This window comes from Sus scrofa, chromosome 14, assembly GCF_000003025.6.
Source record: "Sus scrofa isolate TJ Tabasco breed Duroc chromosome 14, Sscrofa11.1, whole genome shotgun sequence".
In the NCBI taxonomy this organism is placed as follows: domain Eukaryota; kingdom Metazoa; phylum Chordata; class Mammalia; order Artiodactyla; family Suidae; genus Sus; species Sus scrofa.
In genome coordinates, this window is record NC_010456.5 from 76,196,029 (window position 1) to 76,216,634 (window position 20,606).

The 20,606-nt window shown below is 41.4% G+C and overlaps 2 protein-coding genes across 7 annotated transcripts in view; both read right to left on the reverse strand.

The window, feature by feature from the left end:
• Positions 1–3,870, reverse strand: part of CFAP70 (cilia and flagella associated protein 70) — a 124,630-nt gene extending 120,760 nt beyond the window's left edge. For 4 of the 5 annotated variants that reach the window (XM_005671099.3, XM_005671098.3, XM_013983341.2 and 1 more), the window contains exons 1-2: positions 2,505–3,870; positions 398–500 (exon numbers count right to left, since the gene is read on the reverse strand). In XM_005671099.3, coding sequence (XP_005671156.1) covers positions 398–460 — 63 coding nt within the window. In that variant the 5' untranslated portion in view covers positions 461–500; positions 2,505–3,870. Of the gene's footprint in view, positions 1–397; positions 1,985–2,504 lie in introns of those variants that run through there. The other variant, XM_021074315.1, reaches the window with a different exon arrangement.
• Positions 9,210–20,606, reverse strand: part of ANXA7 (annexin A7) — a 29,409-nt gene continuing 18,012 nt past the window's right edge. The window contains exons 10-14 of one of the 2 annotated variants that reach the window (XM_005671100.2): positions 20,315–20,485; positions 15,876–16,046; positions 15,721–15,796; positions 13,188–13,300; positions 9,210–9,695 (exon numbers count right to left, since the gene is read on the reverse strand). In XM_005671100.2, coding sequence (XP_005671157.1) covers positions 9,573–9,695; positions 13,188–13,300; positions 15,721–15,796; positions 15,876–16,046; positions 20,315–20,485 — 654 coding nt within the window. In that variant the 3' untranslated portion in view covers positions 9,210–9,572. The remainder of the gene's footprint in view (positions 9,696–13,187; positions 13,301–15,720; positions 15,797–15,875; positions 16,047–20,314; positions 20,486–20,606) is intronic. The other variant, XM_001927802.6, reaches the window with a different exon arrangement.

The window sequence follows — 20,606 nt, forward strand, 5'->3', positions numbered from 1 at the left end:
TAGTTTTATTATTTAAATTCATCAAATGAAATTAAGCACAAGAGGAATTCAGATCCTTTTCAGGCAAAAGGAATTACTGTCTAATAAACAGAAAATTAGTTGTTTTCACACCTATAAAATTCAGTATTCAAACTACCAGGTATTTTACACACACTAATATGACTTGCTGATTACAGACTAACAATAAGGAACCCTGAGAAGGAAGTGCTATTGCTATGCAAAGCCAGCAGTTTTGGTGATACAGGATGCAAAACTCTGTTCCTCCTGCTAATGTTCCCAACACATTTTCCTCAAGCCACAATTAGATGATTTAGGGAGACCTGAGCCCAAAGGGAAAAGTAGTTTCAAGAAGAATGAATAAACTAGGGACTTCCCAGATTCCCAAAAATAACTTTACCAAGTCATATCCGTCTGTCACAGTGATCTGCACAGGTCTGCCTGTTGATGACACCTGCTCCATATCAGCACTTGGGCAAAGTCTCCGTGGTCTTCTTTGGTCTCTGTGAATATAATGAATGAACCTGTCCTCCCACAAACCACAGATGCACAAGTACCCACATTACATTGTAACCAATACCACAGGAGAAAATGGGGAAATGCCCTAGTCCAGCACTTCGTTTTGAACCTTTCTAGTCTTTGCTGCCAGATAAACAGTGCTTTAGGGAGCTGGTCAAAAGGATGATCCCACTGGTAAGTGCTAAAAAGATCCTTATACATGTAACTAACCTATTAAGCACAATTATTACAAGACAAGAGGGTAGGGAATGCTGTCCCTCCACTGCCCATTCCTCACATCCTTCGTAGTGTTTTGGTAGCTTTTTTTTTTTAGAAAAATGTATTTAAATAACAGGAAAGAAGCAGCCAAATGTAATGGTTTGTCCACTGGAAAAAGCCTTGGCATATGTCTTATTTAGACAAAGATATTTTCAAATTATCTTACGAAGCTGAGGATATAATTTCAAAAACAGATTGTACAGCTGTTAAGAAAGGAAATAGGAGTTTCCTGGTGGCCTAGCAGTTAAAGGACCTGGCATTGTTACTGCTATGGTTCGGTCAGTGCTGTGGCATAGGTTCAATCCCTGGACCAGCACATCCACATACTGTGCCATGGTCAAAAAAAAAAAAAGTCATGTTTTCTGACTCAATTCAAAATGGTGCTTAATACAATTCAAACATTTACTTAGGATATACTATGTTAAGTGTGTCTAGGACCAGTGGTACAAAAGAGGTGATATCTTGATGCTCCAGACATTATTAGTATTCTCTTTCCAGTGACAGTCTAATTTTCTGGGTTACCTAAAAGTCTCAGATCACTTGTTCAATTCTACGTCTCCAGGCTTATTCAGGACTTAGGCCTTGACAATTTTCTTATTAAGCTAACATTTGAAATGACTTTTTGCATGAGTCTTTTTTCCTTTTCAATAGCAGCATGTAAATTAGGCCTTCACTAGCCTGACCTTAGAGGAAAGCCAATTTCACCTCACTGAGCCTGAATTTCACCTTCTATAAAATGGACCTGTTTCACATTTGTTGCGAATATCCCTAAAAGAGTAAAACTGCTTAACCTATGAAGCACCAAACAAATGGTGTTACTAATACGCACAACTTTTTCTTAATGCTCAACTACTCCCTTAAAAATAAGTAATCTGTCATACATTTTTGCAGCCACTGAGTGCCCGGCACTATGCCTTGTCCGCAAGAGGCATTAGTGGTGTATCTGTTGAACAATGAGTTCAAGAAGCCTGGCCAGTTACACGTTCTAGTCAGGGCAGTCAGAAAGGGGGTCCTCTTGCCACAAACAAGGCATGGGTTTCTTAGTATCTGCTCAGAAGCAGATGGGGGAGATCAAATTAGAAATGAGTTAGATTGGAATTCCCGTAGTGGCTCAGTGGTTAAAGACTCCGACTAGGAACCATGAGGTTGCGGGTTCAATCCCTGGCCTTGCTCAGTGGGTTAACGATCCGGCGTTGCCGTGAGCTGTGGTGTAGGTCGCAGACGCGGCTCGGATCCTGCGTTGCTGTGGCTCTGGCGTAGGCCGGCGGCTACAGCTCCGCTTGGACCCCTAGCCTGGGAACCTCCATATGCCATGGGAGCGGCCCTAAAAGTGGCAAAAAGACAAAAAAAAAAAAAGAAAAAGAAAAAGAAAAAAGAAAAGAAAGAAATGAGTTAGATTGGAGTTCCCGTAGTGGCTCAGTGGTTAACGAATCCGACTAGGAACCATGAGGTTGCGGGTTCATCCCTGGCCTTGCTCAGTGGGTTAAGGATCCGGTGTTGCCGTGAGCTGTGGTGTAAGTCGCAGATGCTTCTTGGATCCCGTGTTGCTGTGGCTGTGGCGTAGGCCGGCGGCTACAGCTCCTCTTCCCTCTCCGACCCCTAGCCTGGAGGTTCCTCCATATGCCGCGGGTGCGGTCCTAGAAAAGACAAAAAAAAAAAGAAATGAGTTAGATGAAGGCGATGCTGTGACTGGAGGGTGGTCTGTGAGCAGGGGCCCGGTCTGCGCTTACTGCGGGGGATCTCGGCGCAAAGTGGGAAGCGGGGTCTAAGTCTGGCTTCGGGTGGGAGGCCTGGGTTGGCGGGAGTCCTCGCTTAGCCGGGGGTCCGGCAGTGCAGTCGTGCTGGGATGTGGTCTCCGCCTTTCAGTCTGGCCCAAAGTTGAAAAGAAAAGTCCGAGATGCGGAGGCGGGGAAGAGACACTTTTCTAACAAGTGAGAGCGCTCTTAGATCGACACAAACTTGTTTTTCGTAACTATAGCAACCAACTGCCTCTCGCGAGAACTTGTACTGACCACAAGTTTATCCCAAGACTCGCGATAACATTGTCTGGGAGGTAAACGAGAGGCGGTGCAAGACGAGTTCCCGCGCCTGCGCTCTAGAACTACGTCCGCACCCACGGACCTACGAGTGCGCCTCAACGCTTCGTCCAGACCTGGAGCGATTCCCTCGTTCTTCTGAGGATGACCCTTTCTTTTAGCGAAAGTTTTGGTTAACTTCAAGGTTTTCTACCTTTCAATTTTGCTTTATCCACTTCTTTTTTTCCCAGTTTTTCCTCAATAAATAAGGATAAAAACCAAAAGGAAATTTATTTAAAGATAAAAGCCTTTATGAAACGATTTTTAAAAACAGGTCATTAAAATCTTTTTTCTGTAAAAAATGCAGAAAGACAGTATTTTAAAAGTGAGCTTGGCTATCATTCACGGTGATAATGCAAAACTATGTTGCTTTTAGTGCTCAGTATTTACAATAAGCAGAATTGAAGTATGTGACGTTAATGCAAAACTTTAATATATTTGAATTTCAGCGTTACTTTAGAGTAGGAATGGCAAAATATAATAGCAAAAACCTAGAAACAGGAGTTCCCGTCGTGGCTTAGTGGTTAAGGAATATGACTAGCATACAAGAGGACACAGGTTTAGTCCCTGGTTTTGCTCCGTGGGTTAAGGATCCTCTGTTGTCCTGAGCTGTGGTGTAAGCTGGACGCTGCAGCTCGGATTAGACCTCTGGCCTGGGAACCTTCATACGCCGCCAATTCGGCCTTAAAAAAAGCACACGCATACACGCAAAAGCCAAACCTGGAAACAGCCCAACATAAGAATGGATGAATACACTGATATATATTCCAGAATAGCATATTACAAAACAAAGGAATGAACTACAGCTACTTACAACATGGATGGATGAATCTTAGCAATATACATACTTTAAAATGTTGGCCAAATCAGAGATAATTTGAGCTTCAAAATAGACAATGATACTAAGTGAAGTCAGCACTGACATCGTATATTATCACTTACATGTGGAATCTTAGAAAAAGGACACAATGAACTTCTTTGCAGAACAGATACTGACTCACAGATTTTGAAAAACATTGTTTCCAAATGAGACAGGTTGGGGGGTCGGGGGATGTGCTGGGGGTTTGGGATGGAAATGCAATAAAACTGGGTTCTGATGATGGTTGTACAACTATAAATGTAATAAAATCCATTGAGTAATTTAAAAAATAAAAATGAGAGAAAGGAAAGCTCTAACAGTAGAATGCCAACTCAGTAATTGAGAGGAATTGACACAGAGAATTACCATTTTGCACCAACTACAGAAGTGTATGGTATGACTCAGGCAGGAGTCTTCAATGCTAAGGTTGGTGTGTAGAGGCTTGATGAGGAATAAGATATTGGCATGATTTTGGAATACTAATGGATTACAAAGGGGAAAACTGTGACATTAAGAAACCAACACTACCAAGCGATGAGGGTTAAAACACCAGTGTCAGGAGTCTACATTTCATTCCTCCTGATGAGACTCACTGGGAAAAGCAAAATATGTTGTGGTGTTCCTATAATCAGGGGGACCCAGGTTATAGGCCATTCTATAGAAAGTAAGGCCTGTACTCTTTGGATTTTTTAATGTTTTTATGGCCACACGCATGGCTGGGCTGGGGATAGAACCTGTGCCTCAGCAGCGATCCAAGCTGCAGCAGTGAGATTCTTAACCCACCACCCTACAGCAGGAACTCCAAGGCCTGTATTCTTTAATAAAACTGTCGAGGCCAGGGAAGATTAGCAGCACTTCTAGATTAAAGGAGTTTAAAGATACATGACAACTAAATGCAATATGTATTCCTGTATAACATGTTGGTCCAGGAAGGAAAAGAGACATTATTGGGACATCGGATGGAATTTGAATGGGATCAGTAGATTGGGTGGTAATATTGGACCAATATTGATTTCCTGATGTGGTACTTTGTTTGCTGTTATGTAGGAGAGTGTCCCTGTTTAGGGGAAAATACCTACTGGAGTGATGAGATATCATGCCTTCAGTTTCCGTCTCAGCCCTCAAAAGTTCCAGAAAAAGACTGATAACTAGGGATCTATGCACATGCACACACACACACACACACAGAGTGAGTAATGAAGCAGTAACCTAATATGAACTAGATGAGAATCTGGGTGACGAGGAAATGGGAGTTCTTTGCACTGTTCTGGCAACTTTCTATACATTTGAAATTATTTCAAAACAAATGATTAAACTATACACACACACACACACAATTCTCCATGGAAATTCCTTGCTTAGGATATGGTTACTAGAGCCAAGTTTTTAAAAATAAATTGTATTTCTGCTAATGAATATATAAAAATTTAAAAAACTAAGAGAGGAATTCCCGTCGTGGCACAGTGGTTAACGAATCTGACTAGGAACCATGAGGTCACAGGTTTGATCCCTGGCCTTGCTCAGTGGGTTAAGGACCTGGCGTTGCCGTGAGCTGTGGTGTAGGCTGCAGATGCGGCTCGGATCCCGCGTTGCTGTGGCTCTGGCGTAGGCCAGCGGCTACAGCTCAGATTGGACCCCTAGCCTGGGAATCTCCACATGCTGCAGGAGCGGCCATAGAAAAGGCAAAAGGGCAAAACATAAAATAAAATAAAATAAAAAACCAAGAGAAAGATTTTTTTAAGTTGCAACGTTATAAATAATAAAAACATCTCAAAATAAAACTATGGAACAATTGAGTAAGGCATTTATCTCTGGATTTTTTTCCCAAGTGAGCGTTGTGAGTGAATTTGCACTGAGATAGCCATCCTACCTTGTGTACAACATACTTTTTCCACATAATAAGCTAGACTTAGGACAAAGTCTTTGCTAGGGAACTGCTCTAAATCACTCATGATCTTGATCTACTAAGTATTTTGTTTCAAGGCCTAGGCAATCAAGGATAAGTCACAGGTGTCACTTCCTTAAACATAATTAATCCTTATTAGACTTGGGGTGACAGATGGCATAACTTTGTGTTATAGTGTTATTTTCCTAGAGAATGCTTACACAGGTGCCACTCTGAATTTCCTATAATCCTTATAAGGAAAGGCATTCAAATATTTTCTGCTAATTTATGTATGTATGTATGTAGTCTTTTTGCCTTTTCTAGGGCCGCTCCTATATATTAGAGTTCCCCTTGTGGCTCAGTGGTAAGGAACCTGACTAGTATCCATGAGGATATGGGTTCGATCCCTGGCCTCGCTCAGTGGGTTAAGGATCCAGCGTTGCTATGAGGTGTGGTGTAGGTCAGACATGGCTTGGAACCCACATTGCCATGGCTGTGGCATAGCTGCAGCTCTGGTTTGACTCCTAGCCTGGGAACTTCTATATGCCACAGATGTGGCCCTAAAATTTAAAAAAATGGGAATTTGAATGGACGTTTTTCCAAAGAAGACATACAAATGGCCAATGAACTCAAGAAAATTTGCTCATTAGTCATTAGAGAAATTCAAATCAAAACTGCAATGAGATGCCACCTTCACATCCACTAAGATGGCTATAATCAAAGAAACAATGATAGTGTTGGTAAGAACGAGGAGAAATTAGAAGTCTTATTCATTGCTGGTAGGATTGTAAAATGGTACAGCTGCTTTGGAAAAGTTTGGCAGATCCTCAAAAAGTTAAAGATACTATTTAACTTGTGCCAGCAATTCCACTCCTAGTACAACAGTCAAGAAAATGGAAAACATGTGTCCACATAAAAACTTAAAACATGAATGTTCATAGCAGCATTATACATAATAGTCAAGAGATGAAAACAACAGGTGATAAATGGACAAGCAAAATGTATACCCAGACAATGGATTATCCAGCCATAAAGTAGAATGAAGTTTTTTTTTTTTTGGCTTTTTAGGGCCACACTTGTGGCATATGGAGGTTCCCAGGCTAGGGGTCGAGTCAGAGCTACAGCCGCTGGCCTACACCACAGCCACAGCAATGTGGGACCCAAGCCACGTCAACAACACAGCTCACAGCAACGCCGGATCCCCAGCCCACAAAGTGAGGCCAGGGACTGAACTGGCATCTTCATGGATCCTAGTTGGACTCCTTCATCACTAAGCCAAAAAGGGAACTCCCCAGAATGAAGTCTTTTTTTTTGTCTTTTGTTGTTGTTGTTGTTGTTGTTGCTATTTCTTGGGTCGCTCCCGCGGCATATGGAGGTTCCCAGGCTAGGGGTTGAATCGGAGCTGTAGCCACCGGCCTACGCCAGAGCCACAGCAACGTGGGATCCGAGCCGCGTCTGCAACCTACACCACAGCTCACGGCAACGCCGGATCGTTAACCCACTGAGCAAGGGCAGGGACCGAACCCGCAACCTCATAGTTCCTAGTCGGATTCGTTGACCACTGTGCCACGATGGGAACTCCCAGAATGAAGTCTTGATTCACACACTACAACAAAGGTGAACCCTAAAAACAGTATGCCAATTGAAAGACATCAGACACAAAGGGCCACACATCACATGATTCCATTCATAAGCCCCAAACAGGGACATCCAGAGGGACAGAAAGTAGATTAGCGATTACCCAGGGCTGGGCAGGAGGAGGGGAAAGGAGGAATGACTGCAAATGGGTTTAACTTTTCTTTTTGGATGATGAAAATGTTCAAAAATTGATTGTGATGATTGTTCCACAAAGGTGTGAATGTTCTAAAAACCACTGAAAGGTATACTTTAAAAGGGTGAAATGATATATGAATTATACCTCAATTTTTTAAAAGTTTAAAAATAATTGCTATATATTCTTTCCTTAATACCTTATACCTCTTTCTCATCTTTACCAAATCTCATTACTGTTATTTTCTAAAACTTCTATCAAAACTGAACTTTTTCAATGAAACTTTTTAAAACTACTTACATCCATGTTAGCCCATTATCCTTCTATCTATGTATCCTGCTTTTGCCTCATGCTATCATTGCACACAGGTCTATTTCTCTAAGTAAGGTTTTGTCTTGTACCTTCTTGTAATATGTCCCTTGGTACTTACACAAAACAAACATTCATGGGAGTTCCCTGGTGGCTCAGCTTATTAAATGTCCAGTGTTATCACTGCTGTGGTTCGGGTCACTGCTATGGCACAGCTTTGACTCCTGGTCTCAGAACTTCCACATGCCATAGTGAGAGAAAAAAAAGTTCATCAAATTATAACTGATATCTGCTATTCTTCGCCTCAATTTTTACTACAATCATTCACCAGATCTGTATTAATTACCCACTTTGGGTCAGGGAACTCAACGCAAAGAACCAATAGGGTGGAGCTCCCTTTGCGGTGAAGTGGAAACAATTCCAACTAGGAACCATGAGGTTGCGGGTCTGATCTCTACTGGCCTTGCTCAGTGAGTTAAGGATCTGGCGTTGCCATGAGCTGTGATGTAGATCACAGATGCAGCTTGGATGTGGTGTAGGCCCGGCAGCTGTAGCTCCAATTAGACCCCTAGCCTGGGAACCTACATATGTAGCGGGTGTGGTCCTAAAAAGCAAAAAAAAAAAAAAAAAAGGAACAAAGAGGTTTATAATCCTCAGCAGAATTTATAATCTAACATTTACAAATTCCCTGTATCCTAATATTTGTTTAGAACTCCCACTAGATTACAAATCTTTCCTTTATATTTTCCTTGACTACCTATTGTAATGCTCAATGTAATTAAGTAATTGCTCAGTACTAGGAATAAACTCAGGTTTGAAATTACCCTGCTATACCCCTGAGCCCCTGAACTACTTCTCCAAAGAGTTAATATTCAATCCCCAAGAAGATGCTTTAAGCCTTGTTCATTCATTAATTGAGCACTTCCTACATGGCAAGCTTTACTCCCTTGAATCATGATCAAATTGCAACTAAAATTAAAGTCTTTGTTTGTTTGTTTGTTTACAGCCATACCTGTAGCATACAGAGGTTCCTGGGCCAGGAGTTGAACTGGAGCTTTGGCTGCAGGTCTACGCCACAGCCACAGCAAGATGGGATCCACATTGCATCTGTGACCTATACCACAGCTTACACAACCAAATCCTTAACCCACTGAGCAAGGCCAAGTATTGAACCCGCATCCTCACAGACATTATTTTGGGTTCTTAACCTCCTGAGCCACAACTAGAACTCCAAATTAAAGGCTTTTATATTTTTTTCAAAAAAATTAAAGGCCAGATCTTTAACCCACTGAGCAACTTGTCCTCATGGATGCTAGTCAGGTTCGTTAATCGCTGAGCCATGACAGGAACTCCCCAAATATTAAACAATATTCTATGTGGGAGGATTTGTGTTTATGAATATAGAATATACAATATAGGAAAGCAAGTGCAAATTATCCTTCTGGGTCAAAAGAGCTGAATTGAAAAAAAAAAATACAGTTTTGCCATGCTACCAACTGTAACTGTCCAATGGAGGGCAGAGTTTTTTTAATTCAGTATTATTTATTCAAATTTATTCAATATTGAATCTTTTTAGTCAATATTATTACACAGAGGGAGAGACTGTTGTGACTTTTGATTTCCTACTTAGAATAAAAGCAGTGAAAATTATGCTTTACAAACATTGCATTATTACTACATCATTGTGATATGGCTTTATTTGATTGTATATAGAGGAAAAAATAACATTGGAATTAAGGCAATAATCACATGTGCAAACCAAGCACAATACCCTGACGTAGTCCTTAGTAAAAGCTCTTTTGGTTAGGTGACGGTTGATGTTGCTGCATGCAGATCAGTCATTGTTTTGAAGTATAAGCTTTGAATAGCTTCATTCATTTAAAAAAAAAAAAATCTCTCCTACTGGCCCACAATGGCCAGAAGAAGCCTTCGGTAATCTCCACTTGTGTCACTTGCAATCATTGTGCCCAGGGTCTTCTGATACATCTGACTGAACATCTGTTTTATTTGTACAAGATCAATCTGCATGCAAAAGATGATATTTTTGATATTAGAAAAAAGCTGTCAAAAGAAATCTGATATTTATTAGAATTATCCTTTAATAGTGAAAAGAACCTAATCATAACCAAAGCAGAGGGGTTTGGTTATAGCTAACATTCATAACAATAAATGTCTGATCCATTATTCTGTAATGATATTGGATAAGGGTGATACTAGTTTCATCTACTATTCCAAATATACTAGTTATTTAAAAACCATTTGATAGGGTGGCTATTATCAAAAACACAGATAATAACAAGTGATGGCAAGGATGTGAAGAAATTAGAACCCCTGTGCATTGGTGGTAGGAATGTAAGATAGTGCAGTCTCTGTAAAATAGTATGGTAATGACTCAAAAAAAAAAAAAAGAAGAATTACCATATGATACAGCAATTCCACTTCTGGGTATTCACAAAAGTGAAAGCAAATATATGAATACCCATGTTCATAGCAGCATCATTCACAACAGCCACTAAGCAACCAGCATCAGACTGTCCACTGATGGACAAATAGATAAACAAAAGATGGTATATACACACAATAGAAGGTTATTCAACCTTAAAAAGGAAGAAATTCTAACACGTTCTACAATGTGAATGAATCTTTTTTTTTTTTTTTTTTGGTCTTTTTTGTCCTTTTAGGGCCACACCCACGGCATATGGAGGTTCCCAGGCTAAGGGTCTAATCAGAGCTGTTGCTGCCGGCCTATGCCGGAGCCACAGCAGTGCCAGATTTGAGCAGTGTCTGCGACCTACACCACAGTTCATGGCAATGCCAGATCCTTAACTCACTGAGCAAGGCCAAGGATCAAACCCACAACCTCATGGTTCCTAGTCAGATTTGTTTCCACCACGCCACAATGGGAACTCCTGAATCTTAAGGACATTAAAAGGACAAATACTGTAAGATTCCACTTATGTGAGTGTCTAGAGTAGTCAGATGCAGAGGACAAAAAGTAGAATGGTGGTTGCCAGGGATGGGAGCAAGGGAAATGGTGAACTATTGTTTAATAAGCATGGATTTCCAGTTCTGCAAAGTGAAAAAGCTCCGGATAGTGATTGTGGAACAACAATGTGAATGTACTTAATGCCACTGAACTGTAAATTTAAAAATGACTAAAATGGGAGTTCCCACTGTGGCGCAGTGGGATCAGTGGTGTCTTGGGAGCAGTGTGATGCAGGCTTGATCCCTGGCCCAGCACAGTGAGTTAAGGATCCGGCATTGCCAAGGCTGCAGTTTAGGTTGCAATTGTGGCTTGGATCTGACCCCTGGCCCAGAAACTCCATATGCTCTTGCAGTGTAACAGGTTAAGAATCTGGCACTGTTCACTGCAGCAGCTTAGGACGCTGCTGTGGAACAGGTTTGATCCCTGGTTGGGGAACTTCCACATGCCATGGGTGTGGCCAAAAAAAAAAAAGATGAAAATGGTAATTTTTTCTGTTATGCATATTTTATTATAATTTTTAAAAAAGAGATTTCTCTGAGAAAATTTAGATTTAAGGCGTTCCCACTGTGGCTCAGCGGAAACGAATCTGACTAGCATCCATGAGGAGGCAGGTTCAATCCCTGGCCTTACCCAGTAGGTTAAGGATCCGGTGTTGCCATGTGGTGTAGGTCACAGACACAGCTTGGATCTCCTGCATTGCTGTGGCTGTGGTGTAGGCCAGCGGCTACAGCTCCAATTCAACCCCCAGCCTGGGAACCTCCATATGTTGCAGGTGCGGCCCTAAAAATATTTAAAAAAAGAAAGAAAATTTAGATCTAAAAATGAATACACAACAAGTTTTCTCCAAACACCATATCATGGCTGTCTTTTAAAAAATGATTAACCTTCTTTGATATAATTTAGTAGCATATATTTTCTTTCAATTCAAAAAAGAGTCCACTAAACATACAAAGTCAGGAGTTCCCGTCGTGGTGCAGTGGTTAACAAATCCGACTAGGAAACATGAGGTTGTGGGTTCGATCCATGGCCTTGCTCAGTGGATTAAGGATCCGGCGTTGCCGTGAGCTGTGGTGTAGATCACAGATGCGGCTCAGATCCTGGATTGCTGTGGCTGTGGTATAGGCTGGCGGCTACAGCTCTGATTAGACCCCTAGCCTGGGAACCTCCATATGCCACGGGTACGGCCCTAGAAAAGGCAGAAAGACAAAAAAAAAAAAAAAAAATATATATATATATATATATATACACACATATACATACATACACACACACACACACAAAGCCAAAGAAAGGTATACATTTGAGGCTATATTTAGGTAAAATGATAAAGATAAAAATTTTAAATTATTTTATAATTAACAGTATATGCTAAATTTCCAGAATTTTACATCCAATAGGATTTATCTGCATAGGTCTTTCATACAGTTTTTTACATAAGCAAAATGAAAACCAAAAGATAAACATCTTCCAACTTGTCATAAATCAGTATTCTCTAAAGACCTTCTCAAGTGGGAAAATTTCTCGCATTGGCTTCAATGAAGTACAGTGGTTTGTTTCACTAAAGCAAGCTTTTCTCACAGAAGGAGGAAAGGGAACACTGTGTTAAATTTATACAAGCTCCACCAGCAGTGAGAAAAAGAGTCTTTCTTAATATCAGTCCTAAAGGACTGACAACCAACTAAGGAACTCTTAGGAAATCAACATTTTAAGTCAGACAGAGAAAGACAAATGTGGATGACTTCATTTATATGTGGAATTAAAAATAAATAAATAAACAAACATAACAAAACAGAGTTACAGATAGAAGAAACAGGTAATTGCCAGAAGGGAGAGGGTTGGGGGAGGAAAGAAACAGATGAGGGAAATTAAGAGGTATAAACTTCCAGTTGCAAAATAAATGAGCCACAGTTATGAAATGTACAGTGTGGGGAATAGAGTGAATAACTATGTCATATCTTTGTATGGTGACATCATAACCAGACTTACCATGGGGATTATTCTGAAGGGTATAGAAACACCAAATCACTATGTATAACAGAAACTAATATTGTGCCATAGGCCAATTATATTTCAAAAACAAACAAACTCATATAAAAAGATCAGATTTGTGGTTATTAGAGGTGGAAGGTGGAGGGAGGGGAATTGGAGGAAGATAATCAAAAGTTACAAACTTCCAGTTATGAGAAAGAAGTAGGGATGTAATGCATAACATGATAAATATAATTAACATTGCTTTATGTTATATATGAAAGTTATTAAGAGAGGAAATCCTAAGAGTTATCACAAAGAAAAAATTTTATTCGTATTTCTTTAATTTTGCATCTATATGAGATGATGTATGTTCACCAAACTTATTGTAATAATCATTTCATGAAGTATGGAGGTCAAATCATTATGCTGTATACCTTAAATTTATATAGCACTATGTCAATTCTATCTCAATAAAACTGGAAGAAAAAAATTTTAATATTGCTTAAAAAAAAAAAAATCAACATTCAACGTCAAGAGCAGAGAAGAGAAAGCCTCACCTCACTCCGCGTAACCACAATCCTGACCAGGGTGGAGTCATCTGTGCCGGCACCTTTCATGGAATAGTAGAGCCTCTCAGCGAAGAAGGCAGGGCGGTTCAGGGCACACTGCACTGCAAGTGAGAGATGCCTCAGATGTGGGACCATGATTTGACAAAGGTGTCCAAGCACCAGCTTCATCTACCACCTACAGCTGTTTTTCATCATTTTCTTTTCTTTTCTTTTCTTTTTTTAAAGGGCCACACCCATGGCACATGGAAGTTCCCAGGCTCAGGGTCAAATTGGAACTACAGCTGCCAGCCTACACCACAGCCATAGCTACACGGGATCCAAGCTGTGTCTGTGACCTATACCACAGTCATGGCAATGCCAGATCCTTTAATCTACTGAGCAAGGCCAGGGATTGAACCTGCATCCTCATGGATACTAGCCAGGTTTGTTACCACTGAGTCATGATGGGAACTCTGCCTTTCATCATTGTCTACGCAGTTATCTCAGAAATCTGAGGTGCGCTGAAGATGTTCTCCCTCTTGATTTATCTCAGCATCCATCTTTCTACCTGCAGCAGACAGGCTACCTTCAATTCTGAAAGATTCCCTCTGGCCAATAAATCCCATTTTTCTCTCCATAGATGCAGTCACTTAGATTCTTAACATTTTCCCTCTTAAAGTGAGAAAATCTATAGCAACTGTGTTGTGCTAACATCTTGCTTAAAAGGGATAATGACTAAAATCTGAATTCTAAAAGTCAAATACATCATTTGGCTGAGAGAAGGATGTAAGATACATTCCAATTAAAAAAAAATAAAAAAACAAACACACAGCGAGTTTGGTTGTGGCACAATGGAAACCAATCCTACTAGTAGTATCCATGAGGATGCGGGTTCAATCCCTGGCCTCGCTCAGTGGGTCAGGGGATCCAATGTTGCCATGAGCTGTGATATACGGTCACAGACACACCTCGGATCCAGCGTTGCTGTGGCTGTGTTGTAGGCTGCAGATGTGGCGTGGGCTGGCAGAGGAGGCTCTAATTTGACCCCTGGCCTGGGAATTTCCATATGCTGTGGCGCTAAAAAGCAAAAAAACCAAACCAAACCAAACCAAACACAGACTTGAGCAAAGATTTAAGAATGGTAAGAAATCTGTTATGTTTTCTCTTAGGAAAATTAAATTAGCAAAGTCTCCTCCTGCAGATGATAAAGACGTACTAACTATACATTATTAGTTAACTGCAATTACTATAGTAGTATCTGCAAGACACTCAACTGTCAATACTAATGTGTTACTAATACTCTCTTTACTCTTTTATTCCCCAGGAGAATGAAATTTTATTAAGCATCTGGATGTCAGGTAACCAAATACTGGATTTTTTTTTTTTTTTTTTTTTTTTTTTTTGTCTTTTTGCTATTTCTTTGGACCACTCTCACGGCATATGGAGGTTCCCAGGCTAGGGGTCGAATCAGAGCTGTAGCCACTGGCCTACGCCAGAGCCACAGCCACGCAGGATCCAAGCCGTGTCTGAAACCTACACCACAGCTCATGGCAACGCCGTATCGTTAACTGAGCAAGGGCAGGGACCGAACCCGCAACCTCATGGTTCCTAGTCGGATTCGTTAACCACTGCACCACAACGGGAACTCCCAAATACTGGATTTTTAATTTTAAAAGGGAAAAGGGTCTCATTTGGGCTGAGTACTTTTTTTTTTTTTTTCCTTTTCTAGGGCCACTTCCCACGGCATATGGAGGTTCCCAGGCTAGGGGTCTAATCGGAGCCACAGCAATGTGGGTTCCGAGCCGCATCTGCAACCTACACAGCTCACAGCAACACTAGATCCTTAACCCACTGAGCAAGGCCAGGGATCGAACCTGCAACCTCATGGTTCCTAGTTGGATTCGTTAACCACTGCGCCACGCCACGACAGGAACTCCTGGGCTGAGTACTTGAAAGGCGTTCTGGGGAGGCTCAAAATGACGTGTTGTGTGGAGGCAGTCTATAGTTCCTTAGAGCTTTCCACTCACCCTAATGGAAATGCTATAGTCTGTTTTTATATTTTTGTATAGTCTTGAAGAAGGGCTTAGAGAATAAAGACCAAATAATTCCAGAACAGTCCCATTTGATCATACCACCAATAAAGGGAATTGCATATAAAAACAGGAATAGCTCAGCCTCTGCCTATGCAGATTCCGGGGAGGCTACAATTAATAATCACCACTTAGGAGTTCCTGTCGTGGCTCAGGGGAAACAAATCTGACTAGCATCCATGAGGACACAGATTTGATCCCTGACCTTGCTCAGTGGGTTACGGATCTGGCGTTGCCATTAACTGCGGCTCGGATCCTGTGTTGCTGTGGCTGTGGCGTAGGCCGGCAGCTACAGCTCTGATTTGACCCCTCGCCTGGGAACTTCCATATGCCATGGGTGCAGCCCTAAAAAGACAAAAATCATCATCATCATCATCATCACCACTTAATAGGATCAACTACTCAAAGCTTCACTCACAAACAAAACAAAGTGAAACACAAAAGTATCTTACAGATGGTCTTCAAGCCACTTTCGACATTTCCAGAAAACTCACGGCCAACACTGCTTAACAAATCTCGATTAGCCATCTGCAAAGAAAATGCATAGGGGTTAAAATATTTTCATGCCTTAAAACAGAAGCCAGATCTTCAAAAGAAAAGCTCATACCCTGGAATAAGCCTCCATGGTAGCTTTCAGCTGAGGAAAGCTTCTTGTGGCGAGAATCATGTTAAAGCAAGATTCATCTGTCCCTAACCTCCCTTCGCCAGCTTGATAAAGACGCTGAGCGTCTTCCTGAGCCATCTGGGGGTTAACATTCTGGTTCTCGTCGCGATTTCCCTGCAAAAGAGGAAGGCAGGAATTAGAAAAAAGTGATACAAGTTCTATTTTAAAAAGTTTTTCCAGTCTAGTCACTTCTGAATTTAAAGGGACAGTTTACTAAAAATGAAGGCATAAAGTTTGTCTTGCATATCTTTCACTTCCAAAGAAACAATATTTATGTAATTAGTACTTGATTATACTGCTAACTTTGGACTTTATAATATATGATCATTGTTTAATGAGATTATATTAAAAGGTTTTTAGGGCTTTGAAAGTTAGATTAAATCAGAAAAGGTTTCCATAAAAAATTACACTTTTTTGAAAGTGTAGAAAATTTTATTAATACTCAGTTTTAAAAGCTTTATACCTGTGATACACCAAGAGAAAGGGATTCTTAAAGAAGTTACTCTTTAGGGTTTAGCCTTTGGTTTACAAATTGTGGGGTTTTTAAAAAATTCAATAAACATTTATTCAGTATCAGGTATTAAGAGACAAGGCATAAGCAAACCACAGGGACTGGAATTGACTATGGCCCCTCCATTCCTCCCATTAAGGAGATAAAAGACTCCTCTACGGCAGGATTAGGGCTATAACCAAGGTCTCTGGGTATTAAGTGCAGGCTTAGTGCAGGGAATGACAAGTGGCCCAATAGAGTCCACGAAAGCTTCTCTGAGGTGCTCTGAAGGGTGGTAATAGGGCCAGGACAAAGAGACTGGTGTGTGTTGAGACTGCAAAGTATGACATCGCCAGAGACTGTGACCATACACAGACTTGTGATCCAGAAAGTCCTGAATACCAACAATGCAGCCACTTCCAGCTTCTCAGAGAAAACCTTTTTCACCTCTCTATTGATAGGATCTACTTCCATCAGTCCATGTTCCAAGCGAAATGAGCACTGTCCCACTCAGTTCGGAGAGAGCGGCACTGGGGTTTCCCTGGAGGGTGAATATCCCTGCACTCAGGGACCAAAGTAACTTTCTGTTTCTCATGATGAAGCGACTCCTGAGCTGCACTTTGAGGACCTCCTCTACTAGGAAATATAAACTACAACTCAAAGGGAGACATGACGACTCTTCTTAGCTGGGACTGAAGATCAACATGCATTATATTGAGTTCCACTTTGTATAAGGTATGGAGCACTTGCTTTGTGCTAGGCTGTATTTGTCAGGGTTCTCCAAAGGAACAGAATCAACAGGATGTGCTACATGGTGGAGACACAATAAAGAAAAGGGCTCTGCCCTCAAGGAATTTAAGGGAGGGAGCATAGAATATGGAGCCTGTGTGAACTTCCTTTCTTCCATCCAAATGCAATCATAACATGTAAGTATTTATTTTGAATGTACACATTAAAAATGTCATGTGAGCCTTTTATTTATTTATTTTTGCATCTTAAGGCCGCACATGTGGCATATGGAAGTTCCCAGGCTAGAGGTCAAATCTGAGCTACAGCTGCAGGGCTACTCCACAGCCACAGCAATGTGGGTAGGATCTGAGCTGTATCTGTGACCTACACCACAGCTCACAGCGATGCCAGATCCTTAGCCCACTGATTGAGTTAAAAGAAGCTATAAATATGGGAGTTCCCATCATGGCTCAGCAGTAACCAACCCAACTATAATCCATGAAGACGCTGGTTCGATCCCTAGCCTCACTCAGTGAGTTAAGGGTCTGGTGTTGCCGTAAGCTGTGGTATAGGTCACAGACGCAGTTCGGATCCTGCATTGCTATGGCTGTGGTATAGTCTGGCAGCTGCAGCTCTGACTGGACCCCTAGCCTGGGAACTTCCATATGCCACAGGTGGGGCCCTAAAAAGCAAAAAATAAAAATGAAAAAAGCTATAACTCAAGTTCAGCTAGGCTGTGACAATTTATAGACCAAACTCTTCCCTGGGATGGGAGGGAAGAAAGAAGAGAGGGAGAGAAGCTACTCCAGGTCCAAACAGTTAAGCTTAGACAGGTAGTTGGCTTCTCTCAAAATAGAAACACAAACCCAAACAAAGGAAAAGCTGTCCTCTAAAGTTTGAATGTCTGTGTGAGCAACAAAATGGAGAGGTGTTCCTTAAAGATGAGAAACTGTCTTCTCAATAGCACTGGGCACAAAGAATGTGTAAAAGAAGCGTATTCTAAATGGGCTACTGAATTCAGCACAGGAAAACATGTTTAGGAAAAACTCCCCAGATTATTGTCTTTGGATTCAAGCACACAGTACAGTTCCATTTTCCCAGGAAGCCACTCCCTAGAAGAGGATCTTTTACTTTATAAAATGGCTGGGCCTTGAACCCTGCATAAAGAGACATTCAGCAGCTGACTAAAGTCTTTTATTTTCAGCCGTGCCCATGACATGTGGAAGTCCCTGGGTCCTTTACCCATTTCATCACAAGAGGATGCCTTAATAATCTTTTTTTTTTTTTTTACCATTAAATCTTGGTCCTTGATTTTTTTTTTTTCATGCTAACTTACTCCCCTGCTCTGTTACTCTGTTGTAGGTAAAGTCAATGTCTTCCCATCCATTTGCTTTCTTTTCTCATTTCCATCCCCACTCACTTTAGCACACCATTGTCTATGCAACTACCCCACTTTGCTCTGAAGAGCCTCTCCTCTACTTTTAGAACCCTCAGACTGTCCACCTTGTGCACTAGCAGAACAGCCAATAACTCCTGATACTGAATCAGTGTGCTACTTTTTTTTGGGGGGAGGGAGCCACACCTGAGGCATATAGAAGTGCCCGGGCTAGGGGTTCAATCAGAGCTGCAGCTGCCAGGCTAAGCCACTGCCACAGCAACATGGGATCTGAGCCCAATCTGTGACCTGTGCTGAAGCTCTCAAGACATCCAGATCCTTAATCCACTGAACAAGACCAGGGATTGAACCCACATCCTCATGAATACTAGTTAGGTTCTTATCCTGCTGAGCCACAATGGGAACTGCTGTGTGGTAGTCTTTTGCATCATCTCTCAAATATATCCTGATCATCCCATTCTAAATGTGTTTATAGTATTACTCCAAATACTCTATTTGGATAATTTTCTGCTACTTTTCCAGCACATCTGGGGAATCAAAATAAGGAAGGTACTAATCACATTACTATGGATGTTGAAACATTATCTGCATTACTGACTCCTCACACAGTTCTCACTCTTGCAGCACTTCCATGACAGACTTCCACATATTCGGTTGATTGTCCAACTTAACTGGCAGTACAATACCAAGCTTAAAAGTACAGATTCAAGGAGTTCCCGTTGTGGCGCAACGGAAACGAATCCAATTAGTATCCATGAGAATGCAGGTTCAATCCCTTGCCTCTCTGAATGGATCAGGGATTTGGCATTACCATGAGCTGTGGTACAGGTCACATACGTGGCTCGGATGCCACGCAGCTGTGGCTGTGGTGTAGGCCGGCAGCTCTGATTTGATGCCTAGCCTGGAAATCTCCATATGCTGCGGGTGTAGCCCTAAAAAAAAAGGCAAAACAAACAAACAAAAGGTACATATTCATCTCCATTCTAAGATACAGAGCCTCAAATTGATTCCTGATTCCATATAATCTTAAAGAGGTTAATTTCTCATTCCTTACAAAAGCCAGATCTGCAGATATAAATTTCCATAGTGACTACAAAGAAATTTGAAGTGCATTCTTTGTTGTCCGTTTTAACGACAGCAAATTCCAAGGGGGCTAAATATTAAAAGGAATAATGAATGCTACTGCAGAGTTCCCATTGCGGCTCAGCAGGTTACAAACCTGACTAGTATCCATGAGGATGCAGGTTTGATCCTTGGCCTCATTCCGTGTGTTAAGGATCCAGCAGTACTGTGAGGTGTGGTATAGGTCGCAGACTCGGCTTGGATCCTGCCTGGCTGTGGCTGTGGCGTAGGCCAGCAGCTTCAGCTTCCATTAGACCCCTAGCCTGGGAACTTCCATACACTGCAAGTGTAGCCCTAAAAAAAAAAAAAAAAAAAAAAAAAAAAATGCCTACTGGCAATCGCAGTAAAGAATGTTGCTTCGGGAGTTCCTGTCATGGCACAGCGGAAATGAATCTGACTAGGAACCATGAGGTTGCAGGTTCAATCCCTATCCTTGCTCAGTGGGTTAAGGATCCAGTGCTGCCATCAGCTGTGGTGTAGGTTGCAGATGCAGCTCGGATCCTGCATTGCTGTGGCTGTGGTATTGGCTGGCAGCTTCAGCTCCAATTAGACCCCTAGCCTGGGAACCTCCATATGCCGTGGGTGCCTTAAAAAAAAAAAAAAATGTTCTTTCTACCAACGCACAAATATTTATGCCATACTCACCTGGCACATGGATACAAGTAAACGTTCAAAATGCCCTGATGTATCTGACCTAATGTCCTTTTCAAGATCTCGTCCAAATTCTGATTGATAACATCGGACAATTTCTCGGATTTCCTGATTTGTTCTTGTGCACAAAATTTCAATTAATACACGTTCCTGAGTTCCTGCTCCCTATGTAAAATGAAGAAAGGGAGAATTACACACAGGAAAACAAAATTTCTGAAAGTAATTCATTTTACTGTTCCATCAAATATTTATTTGGCCTGAACAGCTCTACATATTGAGATGACAT